This window comes from Rhopalosiphum maidis, chromosome 2 (assembly GCF_003676215.2).
Source record: "Rhopalosiphum maidis isolate BTI-1 chromosome 2, ASM367621v3, whole genome shotgun sequence".
In the NCBI taxonomy this organism is placed as follows: Eukaryota; Metazoa; Arthropoda; class Insecta; order Hemiptera; family Aphididae; genus Rhopalosiphum; species Rhopalosiphum maidis.
This window is the reverse complement of record NC_040878.1, coordinates 11,517,368-11,543,629: the sequence shown is the minus strand read 5'-3', so window position 1 is coordinate 11,543,629 and position 26,262 is coordinate 11,517,368. Positions and strand designations below refer to the sequence as shown.

The 26,262-nt window shown below is 27.7% G+C and overlaps 2 protein-coding genes across 3 annotated transcripts; both read left to right on the top strand.

Moving 5' to 3' along the window:
• Positions 1 to 996: 996 nt before the first annotated feature.
• Positions 997 to 9,126, top strand: LOC113555278 (peptide transporter family 1-like). 2 transcript variants are annotated; one of them, XM_026959699.1, is made up of 15 exons: positions 997 to 1,160; positions 3,065 to 3,137; positions 3,232 to 3,373; positions 3,477 to 3,569; positions 4,038 to 4,312; positions 4,574 to 4,656; positions 4,763 to 4,930; positions 6,011 to 6,262; positions 6,325 to 6,573; positions 7,639 to 7,745; positions 7,813 to 7,941; positions 8,028 to 8,130; positions 8,217 to 8,345; positions 8,635 to 8,739; positions 8,826 to 9,126. In XM_026959699.1, exons 1-15 carry the CDS (start codon positions 1,128 to 1,130, stop codon positions 8,967 to 8,969), a joined length of 2,085 nt encoding a protein of 694 aa, XP_026815500.1. In that variant the 5' UTR covers positions 997 to 1,127; the 3' UTR covers positions 8,970 to 9,126. The 2 variants fall into 2 exon arrangements, with proteins under 2 accessions (XP_026815500.1, XP_026815501.1); XM_026959700.1 differs by lacking the exons at positions 8,635 to 8,739; positions 8,826 to 9,126 and having other exon boundaries at positions 8,205 to 8,343.
• Positions 9,127 to 16,694: 7,568 nt separating this feature from the next.
• Positions 16,695 to 25,961, top strand: LOC113555277 (peptide transporter family 2-like). Its single transcript, XM_026959698.1, is given in 16 exon segments — positions 16,695 to 16,718; positions 20,079 to 20,151; positions 20,635 to 20,776; positions 20,883 to 20,975; positions 21,720 to 21,994; positions 22,202 to 22,284; positions 22,372 to 22,471; positions 22,474 to 22,538; positions 22,650 to 22,901; positions 23,081 to 23,335; positions 24,282 to 24,388; positions 24,456 to 24,581; positions 24,669 to 24,768; positions 24,852 to 24,980; positions 25,209 to 25,313; positions 25,409 to 25,961. Coding segments are annotated over 16 exon segments (2,094 nt in total). The 3' UTR covers positions 25,574 to 25,961.
• The last annotated feature ends 301 nt before the right edge of the window (positions 25,962 to 26,262 follow it).

The following is a 26,262-nucleotide window of genomic DNA, read 5'->3' as shown; positions in this document are numbered from 1 at the left end:
TTAACACATCTATCACGGTGATCCACTCAACGCCTATAGTATAGCAGAGCTACTTACTTGCCCACCCTTTTTATTTTTTATCTGAAAAATGTGTTACTTTTATAAACTCACTCAAGCTAAACGGTATAATGTATAGGTAATAAAATAGGTGCTTTATTACATAATATAATGTGTAGCTTAACAATGCAATCATCATATCTATTGATCAACCCGTGTATTCATTCCGATCACTTTTCATTATATTATTATCGTGACTTGGGGTATTGTAGACGACGAATGTTAAATGGTCCTAAATCCATGTTTGATACTTTACACTTACATAGACATGTACAAAGCAAGTTACCTCGACCGTTGTAACAAATTATACAATATTATGCTGAACTAAGTGTCAAAGGGAGTACCTATTGGATCGTTGAAGTATATTCATTTTTCTCAGTAAAATATATTATTGTTATTTAATTTATGTTTCGACTCCCTAAAACAACGTACTTTTTATAATACATTATTATTGTACGAATGCAGACTTCGGACAAATTGAATGACCTTTGTTTAAAAATATCAAACTCTGTTTTAGTGTATAAATCTCAATACCTCTAAATCATAATCTCGAATAAAATTTATTGAGTGAAGATTTGAACGATTAATATATACAATTTATGCGTCCAGAAAAAAAACATTTGTTAAAGAACAGATTATTTCAAATATCGCGGCTTAATAAATTGACTGCAATTGGATATAACATGTATTGATGTATGCTAAATACTATAAACATTATAAACACTTGATTTAAATTATAAAATTTATGAAAACTAATATTCTACTTGATATAAGTACTCAATAAATAAAAGCATGATTATTGAGTATGATGAATATTTTTGACTAGATAATTTGCCATAAAACTTCTCCACTCGAAACAACTGTAAAACAAGCGCATTGATTGTTGTACACTACAAATTCATTCGTGTGAATATATATGATTGTTAAAAATTACATATTTTTCGAGGTCGCAGACCTACTGTTGATTTCATACATTCATTCAGTCTAAAACACCTCAACTTTTCGGTCCAGTGGTTATAATTTAGATGGGAATTATCTAAAACAAATAATATTTTGTGATTTAGTTCAACATGGATTTGATATCTGATCAAAACGAAAATTTGGTAAGTTTTATATAAATTCTTAAATATATTCTTAAGAACCGTATTAAATATTTTGTTATTATTATAAATCTATCATAAAAAACTGTAATCGTGTTGATTAATTTACTACCTACTAATGTTATAATATGTTTATCTTGTCCAATCGTTTTCCCTACATCTTACCTGCCTTTATTTTCCATTTAATAGTAACCAACATTTTGAAACACATTCATCATTAGTTAAAACTATATAAAATATTATGTATTCTTTGAAAATTAATAAACTATATTTTACATTAGGTTTACAATGTGAAAATATCATAATATTAATAGTCACTTTTCAAGAACTACGTTGTTCGCTGTTTCAACACAGAACGAATTTATGTTCAAATACAAAACATTTGAACAAATAAATTTAAGACTAATATGCACACAAATACCTGTAGTCACCAAATTCCCGTAGAAATCAAAAATATTGTAGTGTAAAAATAATATGATGCGCCTCGGCGTATCATATTATTTTGTATATCAACCATATTATGTGAAACAGACACGTTTCAATTTACTTTAGATTTTTATAAATTTATTGTAAAAAATACCAAAGAAATTCACACTAATTTTTTTTTGTAATTTTATTTTTAAATTCAATTTATAATGTATTAATTAAATTCCATCGCTGAATTACCGCTTTATCAAGCGCACATTTTCATTTTTTCCCCTCGACATCACAAATACTGTTTAGATATCACTTCGGCTGATTGTACTATAAATATGAAAAATTTTGAATTTTCTAATCAAAATTAAAATATTAAATTATAATGTTGTAGTGATTTTTCCTACTGTGCATTCTGATATTTAAAATCTATTCGCTACTTTATTCTGTTTTGACAATTCCCCGGTGATTTTATCTTTCTCAAGATACTATTATCAATACACCCACGATCCACACACCACACATTATTATTTTAATGTCTTTCAGTTTTCCTAAGATACGAATTTATCTTTCAAAATAAATGATAATACTGTATTTTACACGTTTTGTATACTTGAACAATACACGCGGCGTAAACACCTAACTTTACATATTATACACATTTCTTAAATGACTACAAGAAGAATCTAATTTGGTAACAAAGTCGCTAATTAGTTTTGTTATGAAACTGAACATAAAAACATTTTGAATGTTCTATTCTTAATTTTATCATGCGTAGTAAGTTAATATACGTTTATCGGTGAATCCTGCAGAGATGAAATCGCATAATTGTATAAGCTATATACGTATTATATAGTGAGATATAAATGTAAGACATTATAGGTGACTGAAATTGAATAATCAATATACAAATTAAAAATAACTTATACTTTTTATTTACTTTACTAGCTATGTATTATTCGTTATAATTTATAAAGAACACAGAGAATACCTACATCTCTATTAATTTATAATTAGAAAATTTGGTGTGTAGCAATTAATTAAAATCCTTTAGAGTTTTCTGAACAAAACTGCATAAATTGATTATATACATTATTATTTTACTGATGTGAAAATTTCATTTAATTAATTCATAATAATATTTAAAATATTAATTACTCGGAAATTCGACTATACAAGTCATAATAAAATAACACTGCTTTCCTCAATAAAATGAAATATCTTAGCCAAATACAAAGAAAATAGTAAATATGATTTTATACTTATATTTATGTCACCCACTTAAAACAAATAATAATAGTGGCTATGGGTTGCACTTTGGAAATTTTCACTATCAATGGTTACCTAACCTAAACCTGCTATAGAATAAAAATAAGTCTTATTCCGTTTAAGCATCACATTGCCCAACTAAAAAATGGAGAGCCAAAAAGCTACTTTCCTGCACGTCCCTGTTAATTAAATTTTTTTTTTTTAAACATTATTTATCTTTTCAGAAATACCCCAAATCTATATGGTTTATCGTACTCAACGAATTATGCGAACGATTCACCTATTACGGAATGAGAAGTGAGTTAATTAAATGGCTAAGTGATGATTTACCTCCAGTTTTAAGTTCACTGTTTATGGCTAATATTCTAATACAATAAAAATGTATTTACAGCCGTCTTGGTTTTGTACCTGACAACAATATTGAAATTTAACGGAGAATATTCAACGATAATATATCATAGTTTCGTATTTCTTGCATACTTTATGCCATTGCCTGGTGCGATTCTTGCTGACTCTTATTGGGGAAAATTCAAGTACGCTGCATATTGGCGTGTGATTTCAAATTGAATCGCCGTTAATAGTGTTGCGCCTTATTAGTTATTACTGCTTTTACATGAAATTTTTTTTTTCTTTTAGAACAATTATATGTTTGTCAGCGGTGTACGCGCTAGGAAATATTGTGCTCACCGGTGCTTCGATGGCAGACATGTTTAGCCTCGACATTCAAAAGTTAATAAGAAACAATTTTACAATAGATAATTAAGTATCAAAACTTATTCTTGCTTTAAGTATAATGTGTATTATATATTGGTCAGTCTTATAAAAAAAGGTCATTAGACGAAAAATAATAACAAAAATAAAAACGTACACACAAGATCTAATCTAAACTAACCAAGCAAGCAAGAATATCATACGCGAAAAAAAAACAAAAAAAGTTAAAAGATTATACAGATACTTTTGCTAAGCGTACGTACATGTCGATGCTCGTTTGTGATAAAATCGGTACTTAATTTCGAGTCGATATCGTAAGCAATGTCATTTTTAGCTTGAATACATAGTATTATTATATAATATAATACACCTATTCTTCTTTCAAAACGTATTATACTTCAAAAATATTATTCAATAATCTCGTGTTTGAACGAAAAGTTCATTGTATCGTATATTTTTACATATTTATTGAATTTTTTTTTTTAGAATCCTCGCTTTACTCGGATTATTTTTCATATCCATGGGTACAGGTGGTATAAAACCGTGTGTTTTTGCATTTGGTGGCGATCAATTCCGGTTACCTCAGCAAGAAAAACAGCTACTGCACTACACTACCAAGTTCACGATCGCAATAAACGTCGGCGCGTTGATTTCGACGTTTCTGACACCCGAATTGAGACAGAGCGTACATTGTTTTGGTAGAGACACTTGTTTTCCGCTGGCTTTCGGTGTACCGGCGGTACTAATGATAACTGCTATAGGTATAATTATTTTACTATCATAATATATTAATTGACGGAGAAAAATACTACCTGACATCACCCATACTCACAATTATTAAAATATTTATAAATAATAAAATAAATATATGCAATATGTCTCTCTACCAACTTTCTCAATTATCAATCCTAACCTATGATAATATTACTACAGCCCTGATAATTCTCTCGATTTATGTATCCTTTCATAACTCTCAAACACTATATTATAATACTAATTACAGTATGGTTTACATGTTACAGTGATTTTCGTATCGGGAAGAAATATGTACGTGAAGAAGAAACCGGAACAAAATGTCATCGCCAGGACATTCGGTTGTATTTTCGTAAGTAAAATATTAAACGTTCGTATTAAAACGAGCGGAACCGTTAGAATAGTGATACTCGATATTTATGTTCTCAATTTTCATTTTGACACATTTGATTTTTAAGTACGCGCTGCGCACGAAGATAACGTCGCGGGTCCCGTGCCAAAACCACTGGCTAGAAAACGCAAAGGGAGTATATACTGAAACAGAAATAGCTGATACGAAGACAGCCCTGGAAGTGATTAGCGTGTTTGTGGCATTTCCGGTGTTCTGGTCTCTATACGAACAACAGGTATGGTATATATATGTGTGTGTGTGTGTGTGTGTGTAACTATGACTTCGTAATCAAAAAATAGTTGTAAGCTAAAATTGTTGAATGTTGATAGCCTAGTTGATGTTAGCTGCAGTCATAATATATCATAAACTTTGGTATCTATTAACATCTATTGCAGTTACCATGATTTCCACTATCAAATAAATAAAAATACGAAAAGAAACTAATGAATAGTCTTATTATTCTTTTTATATTTTAAATGTTTGAAATTCTTCCATTATTATTTTAAGTTTTAATGCATAATCTTGCCATAGCAAAATAGACAGCTGCCTAAGGCGTTACTAGTTTACAGGCTGAACATTTTAAATAAACCAAATTGATTTAATTATTTATTATTCAAAAAATATACAAATAAAAGTGTAATACTGAATCAAAATTAAAACGTATGATAATGATCATCATTAAGGTTGATATGGCAGACGCTTGAACTTTTCGAAAAATATTGAAAATTAAAATCATATTATTGTTTCATTTTTTATCGTTTAAGGATTAAGATAAATTAATTTATTAGTAATAAACTTTAAACACTCGCAGATATAGATATCGACATTTATTCCCAAACTTTGCCTCACTCGTTTTACGTGTACTTATCATTTAAAATGTTAAACATCATTAATTTTTCAAACTTTTTTTTATAGCCTCAAAGCCATTAATTGATATAAAAGTATTATCATTAGAATTTTAAAATGACTTTTTTTCTCCTCGAGACACGTATTTCTGTGCCAATATGTACAAATAATCATGTCACTAATTGACCTATATGATACAACGATATAATTTCCACTTTAGATATATTTTTTTGCTACTTTTAGCATTATTCATACTTAATTTTTGTATATTATTCTATTTTCGATTTATCTTTTGATGTTGATTTAGGTTACATTAGTGTATATCATTATGAAATAACTATGTTTACCATTATTGGGCTGTCTGATCGTACTTTTAATAACAAATATCGTTAATCACGACAATATCCGTGATAGTTATCCCGACATTGATTTTATGTCATCCCGTGATACCACGTCCGCACTATTGCAGGGTTCGCGGTGGACGTTACAAGCCACGCTGATGAACGGCCGCGTGGACTTTTTGGACTGGACAATCAAACCCGATCAAATGCAGACACTAGTACCATTGTTCGGACTGACGTTTCTCATTCTATTCGACGTCGCCTTCTATCCATTGCTGGCTATGGTCGGCGTCCGGAAACCATTACAAAAGCTTACGTTTGGCGGTGTACTGGCCGTAGTAGCATTTATATTTGCAGCTCTACTGCAGTTCAAAATTTTTGTAAGACATAAGCTTGAGCCTCTATATTTTTTTTAAATTTATCTCTGATCTGTGTTTTTAAGGGAAATACCACCGAAATACCACCAGGACAAGGGCGTCTAAACATTTACAACGGATTCGATTGCAAAGTTTTCATACGGTCGAGAACGTTACACTTGCAGGATAATATTAATCCACTCGAAATGATCAACGTTACTCATGCAGTCATGTCTCAAAACGACGCATTAATCACATTAGAATTTGAACCTCATTGTTCATATGTACCAGAAAAATATGAGTTCGATACCACCGTGACAATAGTTGAAGGAGAAGTAAATATTTTGATTTTATAAATTATATATTTTCACTAATGAAACTTAAATACAAAACACAATATTTATTGTTGTTTAAGAACAAATAATGAATAGACTTATTTGACCTTATCAGGTGGTATTATTGATCGATAAAAATATACCCCATACTATAGGAACCTTCTAAAAGCATGGATAATATTATTTCGCTTTTCCACATTAAAGACCATGACCTACAATTACGTTGTATACATGTACATTGATGACATTTTAAAATGTTGAATATTGTTCAAAATAATAGTTTTATATAAGAGTAGATTAAATTGTTTGAAACTTGTATGTATAACTACAAGACAGATCGAGAAATAATTAGTTTAAATTAGATTGTTTCAATACATTTTTTATTCATCATTTTCATAATATAAAAAGAAAAATGAACAAATATAAAATATTTTAAAGTTTAACTCTTGTACTTTTAAGTTCAAAGTTCACTTAACCCTTTCAATTAGCTTAAAAATATACTTATCGCGGTTTTAAAATGATATTATAAGTAATAGTTAATTATAAGTATAAAAATCAATTAAAATAATCATACAACATAAATTCTTCGTTAATCTTAACGTAAGATTAAATAAAAAGTAGCAATTAGTTAAACAGAAAAGTTAAATTAAATTAAACTAAATAGATTTATTATTCAATTATTAGAAGTGTTGTCTTTTAATTAACTTGTAGATGGAATAGACTTAATACTATTTCCTATCCATTCTTTTACTTATTGTACCCATTTACTATTTATTATATTTGTTTGTTTTAGCATATATTGAATATTATATTATAATATATTTTACAATTAGGTTATTATATAAAATAAAATAAAATCAAATCTGCGTAAATAACATGATAAATAATTATATATTCATTAAAATAATTAGAACCCTAGCCAACGATAGCATAGCCTTGCTTAATATAATGTACAATTATTAATTTTATATTATTATTATAAATACGTGTTTGATGTTTTATCGACATTAAAAATAATTATGAAAACTTATTTGATCATAACATATTTTTTTTAATTAATCTTAGGAAAATTCTTATCATTTGATTCGTTTAAATACAAACACAATCGCATTAAACCATGTTGGAAGTCCTGAACATTTAGTCAAAGAAAAATTTGGGAATCCCAACTTAAGGTAAGTATATTAATAAATATTTACTACAAAATTATCTACATTAAAATATCGAAACAATTTAATTTAGAATTTTGATCGACTACACATTTGATTTTGACGATAATATCACACTGATCAGTGTAGATCAAAACTCCTTTACCTCGTACCCTCTGTCTTTGTTTCAAAGGATGAACTTTAATGCCGTTAAGGTGGGGAAGTAAGTATTCAATATTTTTATATCGCAACAATAATGAATTATAAATAATTTGATCTCAATATAATAAATTATGGTGTTTATTATAGATATAATATAGAGTACAACGGAAAACTATTGTCCATTCCACCTGTGGACATAATACCAGCTACGTTTTATACACTTACTATACAACGAAATGGCGATAAAATGGTAAAAAACTTTATGGTCTACCTGAATATTGTAATTAACACCTTGTGAACTACAAACAAATTTTATGTGAAAAGGCATTTATATAGGATGTACGATTATTTACCGAGCATGAAGGGAACTATATTCACATTCTATGGCAGTTACCGCAATATTTGTGTATGATTATAGCTGACGTCATATTCGTGGTCACAACCTTAGAGTTTTCGTTCACAGAGGTATAATTTGTTTTATCTAATAATGTCATTTATTTTTGACGTATTATTTTGAGACAGTTATCTAATCGTATACATTTTTTATTATTGTTATACAAAAATAATAATATATTTTTCATAACGTTTTTTAATTTATCAAACTTGACAACTTTAAAATGTATATATTATATATCGTTTATCTGTCTTCGGATTATTCAATACCAAACCCATGTTTAAAATTACACAATAAAAATATGAATTTTTACTTATACTGTATAATATGTATAATAATGTTATTGTTTGTTCGATATAGGCGCCGATAAACATTAAAGCTTTTATATCCGCTATTAATTTATTGACAACGGCATTGGGAAATTTAGTGGTCATACTTATATCAACTATATCAATTAAAAATCAGGTTTCTACAAACATTTGTATTGTTTAAAAATGTGTACAACTGAAATCGACCTTTTAATCGTTTTTTTTTTTTTGTTTATGATTTAGGCACACGAATATCTACTATACTCAAGTCTCATGCTTGCTGACACGTTGTTATTAGCCTATTTCAGTATGGTTTATCGGAGTAAAAATACCAGCATCACAAATATTACCGAAAACAAAAAAGAAGAAATCACTGTTTTCGATTGATTATGGTTAGGTATAGGAACATAATAATAATACATAACTCGAAGAATTATATTCAACATATATAGGACCACATCGCTTTAAGATACACAATAATATTAATTACATGCTTTGAAACCTTTTATACAATAAATTGAATAATTTTTCATTTAATTTTCATTGATCAGTATATAGAAACAAAAAAAAATATATTAATATTTACTTAATATTTTTTTCTGTGCTATTCAATTTGAAAATAATAAATTATAAATTTATATCTATATAGGTAATTATAATTTAAGAAAAAAAAACAATTTTAATTATTAAAACATAAAAGATCGGTTGTATTTTGAACAGAAAAAAGTCTGTTAATATATTTAAAAATGTAAATAAAAAAGTAATAACCTACAAAAGTTTTGATTTATTACACTCGTATAACCACAAAATATTTCCTCGTGAACTTTTTTAAATTTAAAATATATATTTTTTTTTATTAGTAAGTTATCACTTTAATATAGTTACTCGAACTATTCAAATACCATCTAGAAACGTTTTTGATTACAAACATATTATGTTGCTTTCTAATTTATGAAAAAATAACAAACCGTACCGATACGAGTTCCAAACTATATAGTGTTACAGGCTTACAGCCCAACTTTGTTCCAAAACTAGATACTATATAAAGCAGATAGTATGCGATAGATACTATACAAAGCAGATTTACAAACCTTAGTTTAAAGCCTGAATATTTTTTTTTATAAATATAAAATAATTACTATAAATAAGATATGATAGTCGACATTTAAATAATGAAAATTTATATATAGCTCTCAACTAATTTGAAACATTTTATCAATATCTATCTAATATTTTTTCACATTAATAAAGTGAAATGTGATACAAAACTATGTCATGAACCTACATTTTTTTTTAAATTACTAATTTAATAATCACAAGAATTCATAAACAATTTTAATGAAAACTTTACACAATACATCATATATCATCATAATACATAATAACTTGGTTTTACATTTTGAATATAATAGATTATGCTCTAATAATATATTATTAAATACATAAGTACCTACAATTTAGAACTTATTTATTCATTATCGAATTTTTTATTGTAAAATGTATATTCAATAATCATACTTTTTGAACTATCGCTATCTTTTATAATTTGATTTTTTGAATGATTTTCTACAATGTTGGATTCCAATTGTTGTTATTCATCATCACATAAAATGTGGTGATGGCATAATATAATATAATCAATGTTAGTACATTTTTGTACATACCAAAAACGGGGCTTTGTAAAAATTTATTTTTATTATTTTACGTAAAGTAATAAAAAAATTCATGCCATTTTATAGATAATATTTTAAATAATTTACTTAGATAGACATTGATTTTAAATAAAATAAAAAGTGTCACTCGTATTTCCCTACTTCAATTGAACGGCCACGGTATTAATATAGTCGCCACCGTGACGGTAATATTTTTACGATATATTTTATAGTACTATTCTAATATAAATATATAATCTAATTGTTTGTTGTTTATCAGTCACTGTATTCTATAACTAACTTGAATTAGAGTTTAGTGTAACTGTTTAAGGAAACTACTTGCCTCCCACACGTGTATTGTGTGTATAATATAAATTATAGATTTAATCCGTACAGCAGTGTAAATGAACGTAGGTAGATATTATAATAATAGCGTTGCGGTGCTAATAATAGTGAAACTATATGCAAGTTGATATGTTCGTATCGCTTATAGTTTCAAAGTAGGTACCTGCGCTTTACCTATAGGTATAGGTATAGGTATAGATAAGTTCATAATTTTGTAATGTTATTATTGTTACCCATCGAGTCGAAGGACCTTTTGGTATTAGATATGGCACTTCCTACCACAGATAATAATCATTAAGAAAATAACACATTGCACAGTAAAATTATGCACATAGCAGGAACATACTCGACGCCAATATACCACCGCGATAGACATATTATATTCATGGGTATTTTGAAATTTTGACACTTTTAATATTCTGTAAAGTGTAGTATTTATATTTTGTTACCAAATATTATATATTGATCAATTTCATCACGGATAACTCTAACAACAACTAACAAGTCCTGTTCAGTCAACATTAAAAGTTTATTATGTAGCTAAAATTTAGTCAATTATTATAATACATCCGACTTGTTGAAATGTCAAAATGTTTTGGGGTAAAGTTGAAATAAGTCTTAAATACAAGTATTTGCAATAAAAAAAAAAAAATAAATAAATAACTAGAGTAAAAATGATCTTATTTTTTAATAATAAAAATAAGCAATGAATTGTAATAGAGCGGGAGCAAAGCACCATCGGGTTCATTTTTAGGAAAATTTATAGGGGTTTCACTGTTTCTCTGGGGGTTCATTGATTCCACCGTTTTAATATAAATTCCTATACCTATCGATTCCGATGAACATTTATATAATATTATGTTGGTTCCGCCAGCTAACGATTCCACCGCACACTTATATATTTTTATCCCATACTTATAATATTATGTTACAATTTATAATACGTTATAAACAAAATAATATAACTCAAACAACTATATATTATCTTTTTTCATTTAAATAACCGTCAAACATTATAGTCCACAATGAGAAAACCTAAATATATACGATATGGTAAAAATAAACAATTAAATATTATACAATGTAAAATATATTACAAAATTAAACAAAATTAACTTTTTTTTTAAATAATGATTTTATACCAGTTTAATATAAGTAAATCTATCAATATTTTAATTTAAATAATTAAAATTGTTGTGATATATATTTATTTTTTAATTCATAATTTTTTTTCTTGTTTAATTAATGACTATTTATATTTTCTCTTATTATTATATAAATACGAATTTACTGTACTTATTAATTTAATACAATCGAAAATAAAAATATATTAGAGTAATATGCTTTTGTGAATTGTGTGTTAATACGAAAACATATTGGAATTTATTAATTGAAGAATATAATTATGATCGATAAAACTTTTATTTCCAATAATACGAATGAATACGTCTAATTGATCTTTTTTCAATAAAACATATATATATATAGATTTAATATTTATTTGTTTGTTTTTAACGGGCTTTGTCCTTTAAAAACAAGTACCTGGATAAATACCTTTTGGATAGTATTAATAAATAAAAAATGTAGACAAATAAGTACCGCTCTGCTGTATATTATGTGTCGAGTGAGTGGGTCACTGTAATGAATTTGTTAAATTTAAATTCTATGGTATATCATTGAATACGAAAAACGATTCTAATTGGAGGCGGTCTATTAGCCTATATCATCAAGTATATAATTCGTGATATCGTTTTTTTGTTATGGTTATTCAAGTAATTTATTTTATTTTTAATATTACATTAGGTTGGTATAATATTTCCCGAAAATATTTTATTTTTTATTATATTATAATGTTGCAAAACTTATAAAAAACCTTTTATTACATTTTCAAAATATTTTGAAATTTATACCAAAAATAACATAGATAAAAAACTAAAACGACGTTTTGCAAAAAAAAACAGATTTCAAAGATATCTTTAAGAGTTTATAGCGAAAAAATTAAGGAGAGTAAATATTATGAGTTAATTTTTTTTTAAACCAAGCTAACTCTAAGTTAGTTTTATATTTATAGTTTATTAAAAAACCATTTTTTTAGAATTAGAACAAATAATAAAAATATTAATAATACCTTCTGTAAATTAATAAGAGTTTTAATCATATAATTTAATGAACATTATTGTTTTATTTATAAAAAAAAATAGTTTGTTATTATTAACACTACATATTTTAATTATTAGATAATAAAATTAAAGACATACGTAAGTAATGATTTTTTAGACAGCCCCGAAATATTTTTTTCTTATTTCCTAAATGTTTAATTCGCCATTGTGCGCCTTTGATCTGCAGCGCTCGTATTCTATCGAACGACGGTCAGTTTAGTTTGTCTTAGAAATTACATTAATAAAAAAATATATGTTACACGTTAATATCGTCTACAATATTATTATAATAATATTTTATCCTTTTTACCACGGTAAGTCTACAACGTAGGCGGTCGATTATACTCGATCGTCATATCTAAAAGTATAAATAAGTCTAAAAAAAAAGTCATTAAGCTAGCTTTATAGCCTTATAGCATACACAACTGTAAATACATGACTGTTTACTACACTGAGATATAAAATATTATTGAATTTAAGGTTTATAATAACAAATATTGTATACATGTAGGTACTTGGGGAATTGTCTCTAAAGTCGGTATTGACGATAGGACTTCGATATAGTTCACGACAAGCGCCTACATAATTTCGATGATGCACGGGTGAAAGACTAAGATTAAAATATAATCGACGTCTATAAATAACACTTGGCCTTCAACTCGTATTTTTACCATCAATTTATAAAACGACGTAAAAAGTAGATGATACGATAATACCAACGACTTATAGTATTATATTCAACAGAATAGTACCTAACCAGAATAATAAAAGTTCAATTACTCGAGTAATAAAAAATTACTATCGTCGAAGATTTATTACCATATGCATATCGCATAAGGTAACGTAGTTGGTATTTCACGTGGTCATGTTTTTATTCAATCTCAACGAAGCGTGATGTACGATTTTTCCACCTTTTTTATTTAATTGACATTCAGTTGTTTATTAATTTAACCATACGAATAAATTAATTTATTTAAAATGAAACCCGAAAAATAATAAACTCGTAAAGATACACTCATGTCTCGTTATACATATATGATTCATAATGTGATTGAGTACTATTGAACAATGTAAAGCCGCGTAAAGCATCTCAGATTCAGTGTCGTGTTAATAATATAATGGGAAATAGTTTCACACTTAAGATTTTATGATTATCATAACAATAAATGTATTATTCATATTATTTAGTTGTACGTTTTTTTGAATGGAAAAGTATAAATATCATGATTGTATAACATCAGAAAGATGGGACCCCAATAATAATTATACAAATATAGGTACTAAATTATATCGGTAAACTCATCAATAAACGTTTTACAAATAGATATTTTCACGAATGAATAACATAATTTTTAGGTAAGCAATTAAAGGTTTAATTCTTTAGGTTATTTAGAAACCACAATGAGTTTGATTTCCCAATGTTATCATTTTTAATATTTTAGACATGTAGCAGGTTCGAAAAAATCGATGCCCTCTGTATTATATAGGTATATACATATATTAATCAATTTACAATATTTAATTAGTCAATCAGTCTATTTACTTAATAACAATTTATAGATATCCACTACTATTAATGTAAAATTTAGTTTTGAATGAACTTTTAGCTTTTATTTTAAAATGTGTAATTAATCTATAATATGATAGCTTATCAAAATTACAATATTCAATTTCTGATAGTCTATTTATAATTATTACTCGTATTTTACATAATAGATAATACAAAAAAATATAATGATCCACTAGCTACCAATATTTTTTCTCCTGAATATTTTTTAATTAATTAAATATAAAATAAAATATTGTAATAAACAACTTCATAACAGCATTACAATAAAATATATGTGGATACCTATTAGTCAAAAAATAAATAGATTTAATTTATTTTACTACACAAACTAAATTTATCAAAACATGGTTTATGTTTCATGATATTTAATATTTCAATTCATAAATCAATAATCATATTGAATTATTTCCTACTAGTACGCACAGACCGTATACTTCTACTCTGGAAACTAACACTCAATAACAATGTTAATATAATAATAATTTAAAATCAACCAATTACAATATAATATGCGGATTGCCTATTTTATTTATTAAAAATATTACAGTAATACTTATTACTTATTACAAATTACTACAAATGTTTAAAAAAATCAATATTTGAATATGTATGTTACAATATTGTAGGTAGAATGTATATACAACAAATCAAATTGACCCTGATAATTTATGTACAATTTACATAAGTATAGGTCACATTGTAAACATCGTTTGTATATGATAAATGTCTAGCTATTGCGATTATAATCAATATAATCTCTATTTTCAATAATAATGTTGGGTTTTGAAAACAAAATCAACGTGTTTCGCGTGAGTAAAAATATGAAAATATGATATCGATCTTGTAAGTTTTATTATTAATTATATGATATACTTATCAAATATTTTTTCATAGATAAATAAATTTTTATCTCTTAATTATACAAAACATTTATGGCTTAACCCTCACGCATTCATATATTATAATATTAATACAATAATGAAGGTATAGTAGCTTAATAGGTACACTGTACACCCAATAGTTATTATAATATTATAGTTGAACTTTAATACTTTATGACATATCAGTATATCACATATGTATAGCCATGTAGGTTAAACTACTATTTATTTAATTTATATTTTAATGATCCCTTCCTATTTATACTGTCTTAGATAATAATTCAATAATAACTGAATATACAAAATGCAACATGAAATGAAAAGTCATCCGTTATATTTTGTTTGTGCCTAGATTTTCTTCATCAATCAAAATACTATATATGAATATTCATTGTATTAAATAATCAAATAAATAATATGAGTACTATACGTGAAAACTAACCACAGCTACAACTGTCGAATTTTTTCGATTTAAATTTCAATTATTCGAGTGATTAGAATGTGTTTCGGAGTTAAATCTTCACTGTAACTTTTCTTGTTATAAGGTAACGTAATACTTAAACGAGTATTACGTTAAGTGAAAATTTCGTGACGTCTCGTACGTCACTGTTAAAACTCTTCGAAAAAAAAATTAATGTAACATAAACAACAAAGTACAATGATTATTATATTACCCACCTACAGATTGTATTGATAAACATAATACTATCGATTATTTTCATGGTCTCGTCAGCATTATAAAATAGTAGGAAAACGCTGCGTCGCATACGACTATATATTATTATGCATACAAGCATTTTAGCCTGTAATATAATATATATATGAGTAGATCGGCACTTCCAACAGTGATTCCTAACGCAGTGCGTTTACGCGCAACAAAATAATATTGTTATAATAATATACACTCGTGACGCGACGCCGGTCCATTACGATTAGTGGGAGACGGCGGTGGAACTGATGCGTGCGAGAGTGAAACGCTGCAGATTTCGTGTTAAAAATATTATTAATATCATCATCATCGTTATTGTTATACCGGTTTATACCTACTTTATTAGCCATTCATGTGAGCGACTGTAAAAAAATGGGATTTGAGTAGGTATTGTGTATAGTATTCGAGTATTATTAAACTAACTGCCGTCTACCGGTTTACACGTGTATGAGAGTGTGCTTACGAATCGTAGCGGTGAAATTATGATAATTTAATAGTATGTGATAGTATGTAATGCGAGTACGATGATATACGCGCGATTTCCCTCGAAGATGTTATAAAAAAAAATTAATTAAAAAAACACTTGATCCAGACTCGTCGTGCTGAAGTGAACAACGATAATAATAATTATCACGACTGTTATTTGTATATTTGTATATGCGTTCGGTATATAGTCACCCGAGTTTAACATCAATGCCGTCTATTATAATACCGTAATATAATACGCTTTATTTTAACTCGTGCCTAATCATATTTCAATAATAATTACTGCAGTAAAAATATAAGCCGTGACGAAATGGAACCGCCCGTAAAGAAATTGGCAAGTATAACACAGTTCATGTTGTATATATTTTTATCGTTTGTGTAATTTTTCAGTCTATATAATGTATAATATATATCGCATTTTATATAATATATATAGGTAGACATTAATGGTGTATCTGCGTGTGTACATAATGCTATTTTTTAATACCCTAACCCCTTGTAAACGAAATGTGTGGTAAACACGGTTTCGTAACCGTCTGAGAGTTTAATTTTTATACCTTTAAAAGTCGAAAGGATTTTTATCGATTCACTTTTCATACTTTGATAAATGTGTTTCCCTTTTGATAGATGAATATGCAATATTGTGATTCGCGTTTTTTTTAAACATAAATAACCATTTTTGATTACCTACTACGGACGTACAGAATTAATTACGAATTAATTATACGCCGTTCAGTCCAATTACGCTTGACACGAAATAAATATTCAAATCAGGTATACGACATAAATTTTGTCGATCGTGTTCAAAACTGTACCTTGTAATTAAACGTTTAAAATGTTAATATTTTCTAGGCTATCAGTAGTATAAGAGACTACGTTTTTTATTTTTTTTCAAAATCACAATGTAACTAAATGCTCATACACTCTACATATACGAGGGGCACAGTAAACAGTAATAAACGTTTCAAACATTACTATGTAAAAAAGTGTATGTTATATATATAGACGTGCATTCATGAATGGATAAACATATCGTGCATACAAATCATACCACCGAGTATAGCTATAATATTAATAGGTTAACTGTTACTGTTTTATTTTTAGTGTTTTCATATCAATATGTTTATATCCAATCGATATAATGTAGAATGACAATACAAGTGACTATACTAAAATACATTTTTTTAAATCTTTTACTTCATACTGGTAAAATCTACAGCACGATAATAATATTATATTAATTTATAACAATTATAATTGTATCACATATTATTGTATTGAGATATTCATTTGATTTTATTAAATTATAATTTAGAACACTTAAATAAAATTAAAATAGTAAACACTTTGTGTATTGATGTAATAATTTCTATCTTTTTATGTCAAATATTATGTGTGTGTGGCTATGGTTTATAGACTTAAAAACTACTAAACTGCTTTGACAAACATTTCAAATATTGTGTTTAGAGATACCAATAGAGTAGTTATTTGAACTACGTTAAATAGGTAACGCTAAGCACTCTTTTTAAAATATTTTTGTTGATTACGTGTGATTTAAACTATTACACATACAATTATAACAAGTGCCATATATTTTGAAATTCTTCATTTTTGAGGATAGAGATACACCTAAACCGATTAGCTTATGAAGTTATTTATATACTTGATACTAAATACACCAAGCTTATATTTGTATATGTATTCTCGTAAGATACCACAGGTGGATTTCTCACTACTGTCGGTTTTGTCCACAAAGTTTACCTACACTAAAATTTAAATCTAACAAGTGCTATATTTTATAATTGTTCATCTTTTCTCGTACAAATTCAGATAATACAGTTATATACTTCACCATTTTTATTTATGAATATTTGTGGTACTTAAAAGAAAATGGATAATTTTCATTTGTAGAATCAAAAATGTTATGTGCAAATACTCAAACAATAATTTTAACTATCACTCTTAATATATATATAATTATACGTTTAAATCATTCAATATGCATTGTTTCAGATTTTGATGTCTTTATATATTTTTTATTATAATTATTATTATTATACATTAAGCACTACTGTGAAAATGATATACGTGCCTAATAAAATGTATTTTACAATTAAAATAGTTTTCGTTAGATTTTGAGTTGATTCGATTAAAAATACTTTTGCGCATAATCAATAGTAAAAATAAATTGTTATGTATGATCATATCGGTAATTCATAACATAACAAGTATTAACTAACTTGATATACACGGTTCACACACCATCTATAGTTGCTGATAAATTATTTTATTTTGTAAATGATACATTCGTGTGCACATTATAATCTGTAATACGAATCATAAGATACATAAAAATACCGAATTCCTTAACTAATGAAACTTAATAATAATTTGTATAACCGTAACATTATAGGCTAGTTAAATTATGGGCTTATGTAATTTATAATTATTAATATTATGTTTTATGTCCATAAGCTATAACGTGGAACTGTAGAGAGCAGTTGTTATCCATATAGGTATACCGATTAAACGACACATTTTAACAAAACTATATTTTTAAGCTGACGCCTTTTAACAAAAATATATTTTTAGGCTGGGTAGAACTTTTTTTTCTGACCAGTTTCGCGTTAGAGCACTTAAGATTCCTTTAGCAACTGATGCATAATATAGTTACGTTACTATAGCAACTTCGTAGATGCATCATTTTTTTAATCATATGTACAAAATTTAGCGAGCTACGTTAAGTTTCTTTAAAAACATTAATTCATGAATATATTACTAAAACGACCCGCAAAAATATTATCTACAATTCGCCGTTTTTAAAACCAGAGAAAAATCAATGTTTTTCACAGCAAAGATAATGAAAAAAATAATATCGAATACCATATAGGTTAATAATATTATAATACGGTATATTAATAATAATTTAATTTAAACGTCTTATATAGTGATTTAGGGTGCCTTCTATCACATAAAACCAATTCAATAATAAAATAATATTATGTGCATAATTTGGTTTATATTTTTTTCTTTTAATCCAGATACGTACCTACATATTATTGTATCCCTTTTTGGGAAACAACAATTTGGTGTCATGTACTCGCGTTTAATTATATCGTCCAAATATATCCTGTAATTGAATCGATAAAATCATTTTAACAAATTAAAAAACCTTTACAAAAAAGGATGCGAGTATATTATATTATTATAGCGATATCTGCGTGCACCGTGTCGAAGGTGAGGATGTTTCAGCAACCAACACCCTATATAGCAGTACCTACGATTCAACTTTATATAGATAAATAAACTTCATGATCGTTTTCATATTAATGTCCGTTCGATAAGTTTAAGTTAAATAATAATATTAATAATGCTATGTGAATTAAATTAAATTTTGTAGAGCTACTTGTCAAAAATGTGTATCTGGTTCTTCTATACAATACCTTATTTCATCGATGGAATTCTGTATTTATTATTTTTTTTATTATTATTATTTAAAAATATGTCTATAGTGTTTAAATCAAGATAATCTCACTAGATTACATTGAGTCAGACATTGTAATATACTTTGATAATTATGCATGCTTATAAAATAATATGTGTTTATATTTTGTTAAATGTGATGTGTAAAAATGTAATGACTGTGATATATTATGCATATTTAAACTAATAATTATGTTATTTCATGCCATAGAAAACTCCAAAGTTTGTTTGGTTTATCGTATGTGATGAACTCTGTGAAAGGTTCAACTACTATGGACTTAGAAGTAAGAAAATAAATTTGATAGTTAATATAGTTAAAAAAACACTGCATATTATGTACAGATGTGGTAGAAAAAACGAAATCAATTTTCCAGTAATTAATTAGCTTTTATACTATTTTAAGTTGATTTTATCGGATAAAATAGAAATAAATTATCAATGTATCTAAAAAATTGCGTTGGAATAATATCAACACAAATAAATTACTTTGGGATTGAAATTTTATAACTTTACATTTTTACATAAATATTTATTTATTTAAATTATTCTTTAAAATATATAATATATATAAATATATATATATATATTTACCAATTATTAACGTAAAATGTTAGTCAATAACTAACAAAAAACCATCGTTTGGTTTAAATTGACTAACATACCAGTTTCTCCACTTTTTATACAATATACATTATTACTTTATTGGCAAGCATTAAAGTTGGCAATAATATAAGACAGTTGATATATTTTTGTATTTTTATTCTCAGCTATCCTAATGTTATACTTGACATCGATATTAAATTATTCCGACGATGTGTCGACAATGATCTATCATGGCTTTATATTTTTATCGTATTTTATGCCATTGTTCGGTGCTATATTGGCTGACTCTTACTGGGGAAAATTCAAGTAAGCATACTCAAGTATCTCGTCTATATGTATAATTGCATTTATATTTTAATACATTACGTTTGTATGTCTATAACTATTTAATTTTTTGTCTTCGTTACTACAGAACTATAATACGACTATCAATAGTTTATGCACTTGGAAATGTCATCCTCACTGGAGCTTCGATGGCCAACGATTTCACTCTCGATAGTCAAAGGTAAACAGACATTTTATACGACTTTAAATTCATTAGATTATAGTAACTTATATTGCTTCTACAATATTAATCAAATGTCAAGATTGGAATAATATTTTGTTGATTAATTACACATAAGTACGTATTACCATTGATTTTATAATATATGGTATCAATGTTATTACTATTATTCGCATATTATTAGTTTATTAAGTTGATTCATTATTTTACATATTAAACGATTGGTCAAAGAATCAATGGAGGATATACTAAACTTCGTACAAAAATTAACTTCATAACGCGTATTCCTACTACTTGAAAAAATAAATAGATAAATGGTTGTTTTAAATATTTTGTATTTTTTATAGCTATATTTTACTTATGAAAACCATATGCGTTATAATTATTTATAACATTTTAATTTTAAATTGTTCGTAGGGGCATCATTTACAATAATTAAATAGAAGTATAAACGATGTTTTAAGTGAAGAAAAATAGAATATTATGTGTTAGGGTGTGATATACTATTTCCACTACCAACTACGTAATTATATGTAGACATACATTGTTTTTCATTATTATACGCGTATTCAAATGTTTGGTTAAAAATTGAATTTTGGATACGATTTTGTAATAACGGTACAATAATAATTATGATGACCAGTGAATATACTCCAATGTTGTTATTTACAACATCAATTTTCTTTCCGAAAATATATTTAAAATTAAATTACAATAATACAATGACTGTTTGCTTTGTATTAGATTCATTGCCATCGTCGGCTTACTATGTATTGCGTTGGGAACAGGTGGCATAAAACCGTGCGTTTGCACGTTCGGCGGCGATCAATTCCAATTACCGGAGCAACAAGATCAACTTGCCCAATTTTTCAGCAGATTCATAACAGCCATTTACATCGGATCATTGATATCTACGTTCTTAGCACCTGAGCTACGGAAAAGCGCACAGTGCTTTGGTAGGGATACGTGTTTTCCGCTGGCGTTCGGCGTACTATCACTGCTCATGATAATGGCAATAGGTATAGTTAATTATATTTAAATTATAAGAAAATATTTGAGACTATTTTTTTTTTCGGATAATTTACAATATTTAAATATCAATACAGTGGTCAGCAATTATTATGTATATTATAATTTATAATTAATTACAAATATGAATGATCATTTTGAAATACGAGATATTATAGATTTTTTTTTAAACACCGTTTAATTTCTAAACTTTTCAGTTGTTTTTATACTCGGAAGAAATATGTACATGAAAAGGAAACCGGAGAATCATGTGATCTTCAAAACCTTCGGGTGCATATTTGTAAGTATATTATTGTGTAATACGCACCGTCGTCATTTCGATAACTTAATACGCCCTCTTTGACACGTTGTTTGTACTATTGCGAAGTACGGTATTCGCAAAAATATAGTTTCGTCGTCTCCTAACGAAGCCCATTGGCTAGATCTCGCTGGCAACAAGTACTCGAAAACCGAGGTATCCGACACGAAGCGGCGCTGGAAGTGTTATACATATTCATCGCTTATCCGGTATTTTGGGCGCTCTACGAACAACAGGTGAGCCCACAAGTCACGCTCGCGCCCGCCGCTGCTAGTTTCTACACAATATGAATACACCTGTGCGCCCGATGGGATTACGATACGGATGTGTTTTTTGGTATTTGACAGGGTTCGCGGTGGACGTTGCAAGCGACGTTGATGAACGGTAAGTTAGAAAACATCGGTTGGGAAATCAAACCCGACCAGATGCAAACCATCCATCCTTTGTTCGCACTTTTGTTGAACTTGTTGTTCGATCGCGTCCTGTACCCGTTCCTGGCGAAATTCGGAATCCGGCAGCCGCTGCAAAAGCTCATATTCAGCAATTTCATGGCGGTGCTCGCCTTTCTGCTCGCCGCCGTTCTTCAGTATAAAATATTCGTGAGTACAATTATCGTCGACCTGCAATTATAACACCACCGCAGTGGTTTTACATCATTGTCCTTTCTGCGGCACATTCATATTATAATAATAGAAATAGTGTAACAGCATAACGGATGATATATATCCAGACAAATATTATAATAATAACGTTATAACTTTACCGATTCTCATACAAGGGCAACAGCACTGTTATACCAAATACCGAAGGACAGTTTGTAGTGTATAACGGCTTCAATTGTAACGCTCGTGTGTTAAACCCGTCATTGTGGGTGGGCAACAACAATATCGATCCACTGGGCTCGGCTAAATTCATGTATATGCCGAATTTCGACGAGGATGTCGTGAACATTAAGCTGAAATTGGACGAATCGTGTAATTCGTACTTAAACTATGACAATATGAACATTAACGTAACTGTATCCAAAGGAGAGGTAAGAATTATACATGTATAATATATTTTGCTTTATTCGCTCTTATTTTATTAACAATTATTTAATAACTTATCTGCGCATAATATTCTTGGATAAAACTAAAAATATAAAGCCTTTTTTTGTTATTTTTTCACTGCAATCATCAGAAATTTTTTTTAAATCTTTAGATCTTGTTTAATGCTCATCATTGATAAGTTATCATTAAGTCTGTCTAAAATTTTAGTTTCACTATTGATGCACAGTTCGAAACAATAATTAATAGTATTTGTATTTGAAACTAATGGCCATATTTTTTTAAACGAGTATAAGCAAAGTTTTGTTTATTTTTATATATTAATCATTAAAAATAATTTTAAGTTCAGAGAAGAATGAATAATGATTTTTAAAACGTATTATTGTATTCGTATAAATACCTATGATTTGTATTTTATAACGATACAGTATTATAATATATCTAAATGTCTAATAATTTAACTACTAGTCCTAGTAGTCTTGCTTAAATTTCTACTCTTAATCTGAAACTATAAACTTCCTTGTAATAAATGTCAGTACAACCTATCCTATATTTTTTTAATATACCTATATAAAAATTACGATTGTACGTATTTAAAAAAAAGTGTTTATCTGAATCTTTTAATTATTTTTTATTCAGATTAAATAATTTGCTTGATTAAATTATGCATTAAAGTTTATAGTATAGTCAAAGTTATTAAAGTGGCAGCTAAGAATCGAAATTAGTTTTGTTAGTTTTTTAGTACATTAAAACATAGTGTAACATGTACATTAACATGTTGTTAGTACATTAACAACTAATAAGTTTACAAACTTGGATATTATGTTGACTACTTGCCTGACTTCTAGAATTACATTAATCAGTATATTATAATAACTGCGAATAGTTTCACAGTTTCACTCGATAAAAATGTGTTTATTTTCATTTTTCTAGTCAATCTCGTATTTCTTAACGTCCACTGCGAATAAAGAAGTTAAATTACGTCGTATTAATCATTACGACGATTTCATAAAACCTAAAAATGGCCATCCTAATTTAAGGTGAGTTTTAATCATATAATAATGATATACTTCGATTTTAAATATTTCAACATTCTATTATTTTTAGGATCATAACCGACGATGATATCAATAAAAACGAATCTCTTGCTCTCGTGGCCGCCGGGAAAAATCACTTATCGTACAACATTTCTTCGTTTTCAAATGAAAATTTCATTCAGGTGGCTTTTGGAAAGTAAGCTTCAACTATTATTCACATAACGAAATATCGTGACGGTTTGAAACGTTTAAAAAACCAATAACTGAATTTCTATTTTTGTAGCTATAATGTTGTACACGGCGAGGAAGTGATCTCGAATATAAATCTCATGCCAGCGACGATATATACACTCGTCGTACGTAACGACGATAGTCACGGCCCGGTAATAGCATATTAGAAAGCAAACGATAAATTTGGGGGTTAATTAATATCGTAATTGTTTTATCAAAGTCAAGGCATTTATAGGAATCGAAATTGTACGCTACAGACGAGGGCAACTACTTGCACATTTTATGGCAGACGCCGCAATACGCGTGTATGATCATCGCAGATGTGATTTTCATTGCCACGACGATTGAATTTTCGTTTACTGAAGTAAGTCAACACGTGCACGCTATCCTACCGTCTATCCATTAATTAGGCAGACGCACGTGCATTGCAAATTTCATAGATATGTTGACGGTATCGTTAATATCCGTTTCTATAACGTTTAATAATGATGCACGTCCTCGATCTAAAATATCCGTTAAAACGATTTAAACAAAATTATCGGTTTAACTCGCACAACAAGTTATCTATATGTAGCGCTAAATTAATTCGCAGGCTCCGCCCAGGATAAAATCGTTCATATCGGCATGTTACTCGATGACTCAATCGATCGGAAATCTAGTAGTCGTCGTTGTTTCGGCTTTGTCATTTCGCAAACAAGTGAGAACACTTTCTATCGCCCTATCGCTGACAATTTATTTGTTTACAATATATTGATGAACTTATCGTGTACAATTTATACTAACGTATTTTAGGTACACGAATATCTATTTTTCTCCGGTCTCATGCTGGCGGACACATTGTTATTGGTTTATTTGAGTTATAGTTACAAATACAAATCGTTTAGACAACGACTAAACGACGACAGCAACGAAAATACCGTGACAAATCAAAATGAAGTTCAACTCGATGAGAAATAATCATTAAATGCTCTCTTTATATATATGCTGGCTATTCGCATATAAGGTTTGATTTAATTTGTTCTCATCAACAACTTTGTATCTATTTATTATTGTAATAGTTGTTTATTTCAATATATTAATATTATTGCCGATTAATTTAATGAGATATTATACTAATATTACAAATGATCATAACTTAAATTATAATTATCATACGCCGTTATACTGCATGTGGTTTGTTCATTAAATTGTTAATTAACTGTTAAATCAATCTCATAAACTAGAAAAGTAATATTCTTACTATTCAATATTCCAAATAACTTGTCTGTGATATTATGAATACCTGTAGTAAGTAAACTCATCTGTTTAAGATAATAATGAAATTAAATTAAATATTACGAAGCTATGAATTTGTTTGTATCTCTACAATCGAGAGACACAATCATCATAATTTATTATTATAAGTTTATGCATGCATTTTTTTCTATTAAAAATAAAAATTATTGAAAACTATAGCCAATACATTTTATGGTAGTTAACCGGAAATTAAACATGGATTATTCAATCAATACGTGTTACATCCGAACCGGCCCGAAACGTTTAATGAATATTATAAAAGATATAAATAAGATTGACAGCGCACGTTTAAGTTGGGTGTCTCGCTACCCAATTAAACGTAACTAATCAGAACGCATCATGAATGGATC

Bases quoted from the DNA above. Each gene is read 5' to 3' on its own strand.
- LOC113555278 (XM_026959699.1), top strand. From the start codon at position 1,128: ATGGATTTGATATCTGATCAAAACGAAAATTTG. The intron at 4,313-4,573 runs GTATAATTATTT...TACATGTTACAG, and splicing joins ACTAATGATAACTGCTATAG to TGATTTTCGTATCGGGAAGA. The intron at 6,574-7,638 runs GTAAATATTTTG...AATTAATCTTAG, and splicing joins TGACAATAGTTGAAGGAGAA to GAAAATTCTTATCATTTGAT.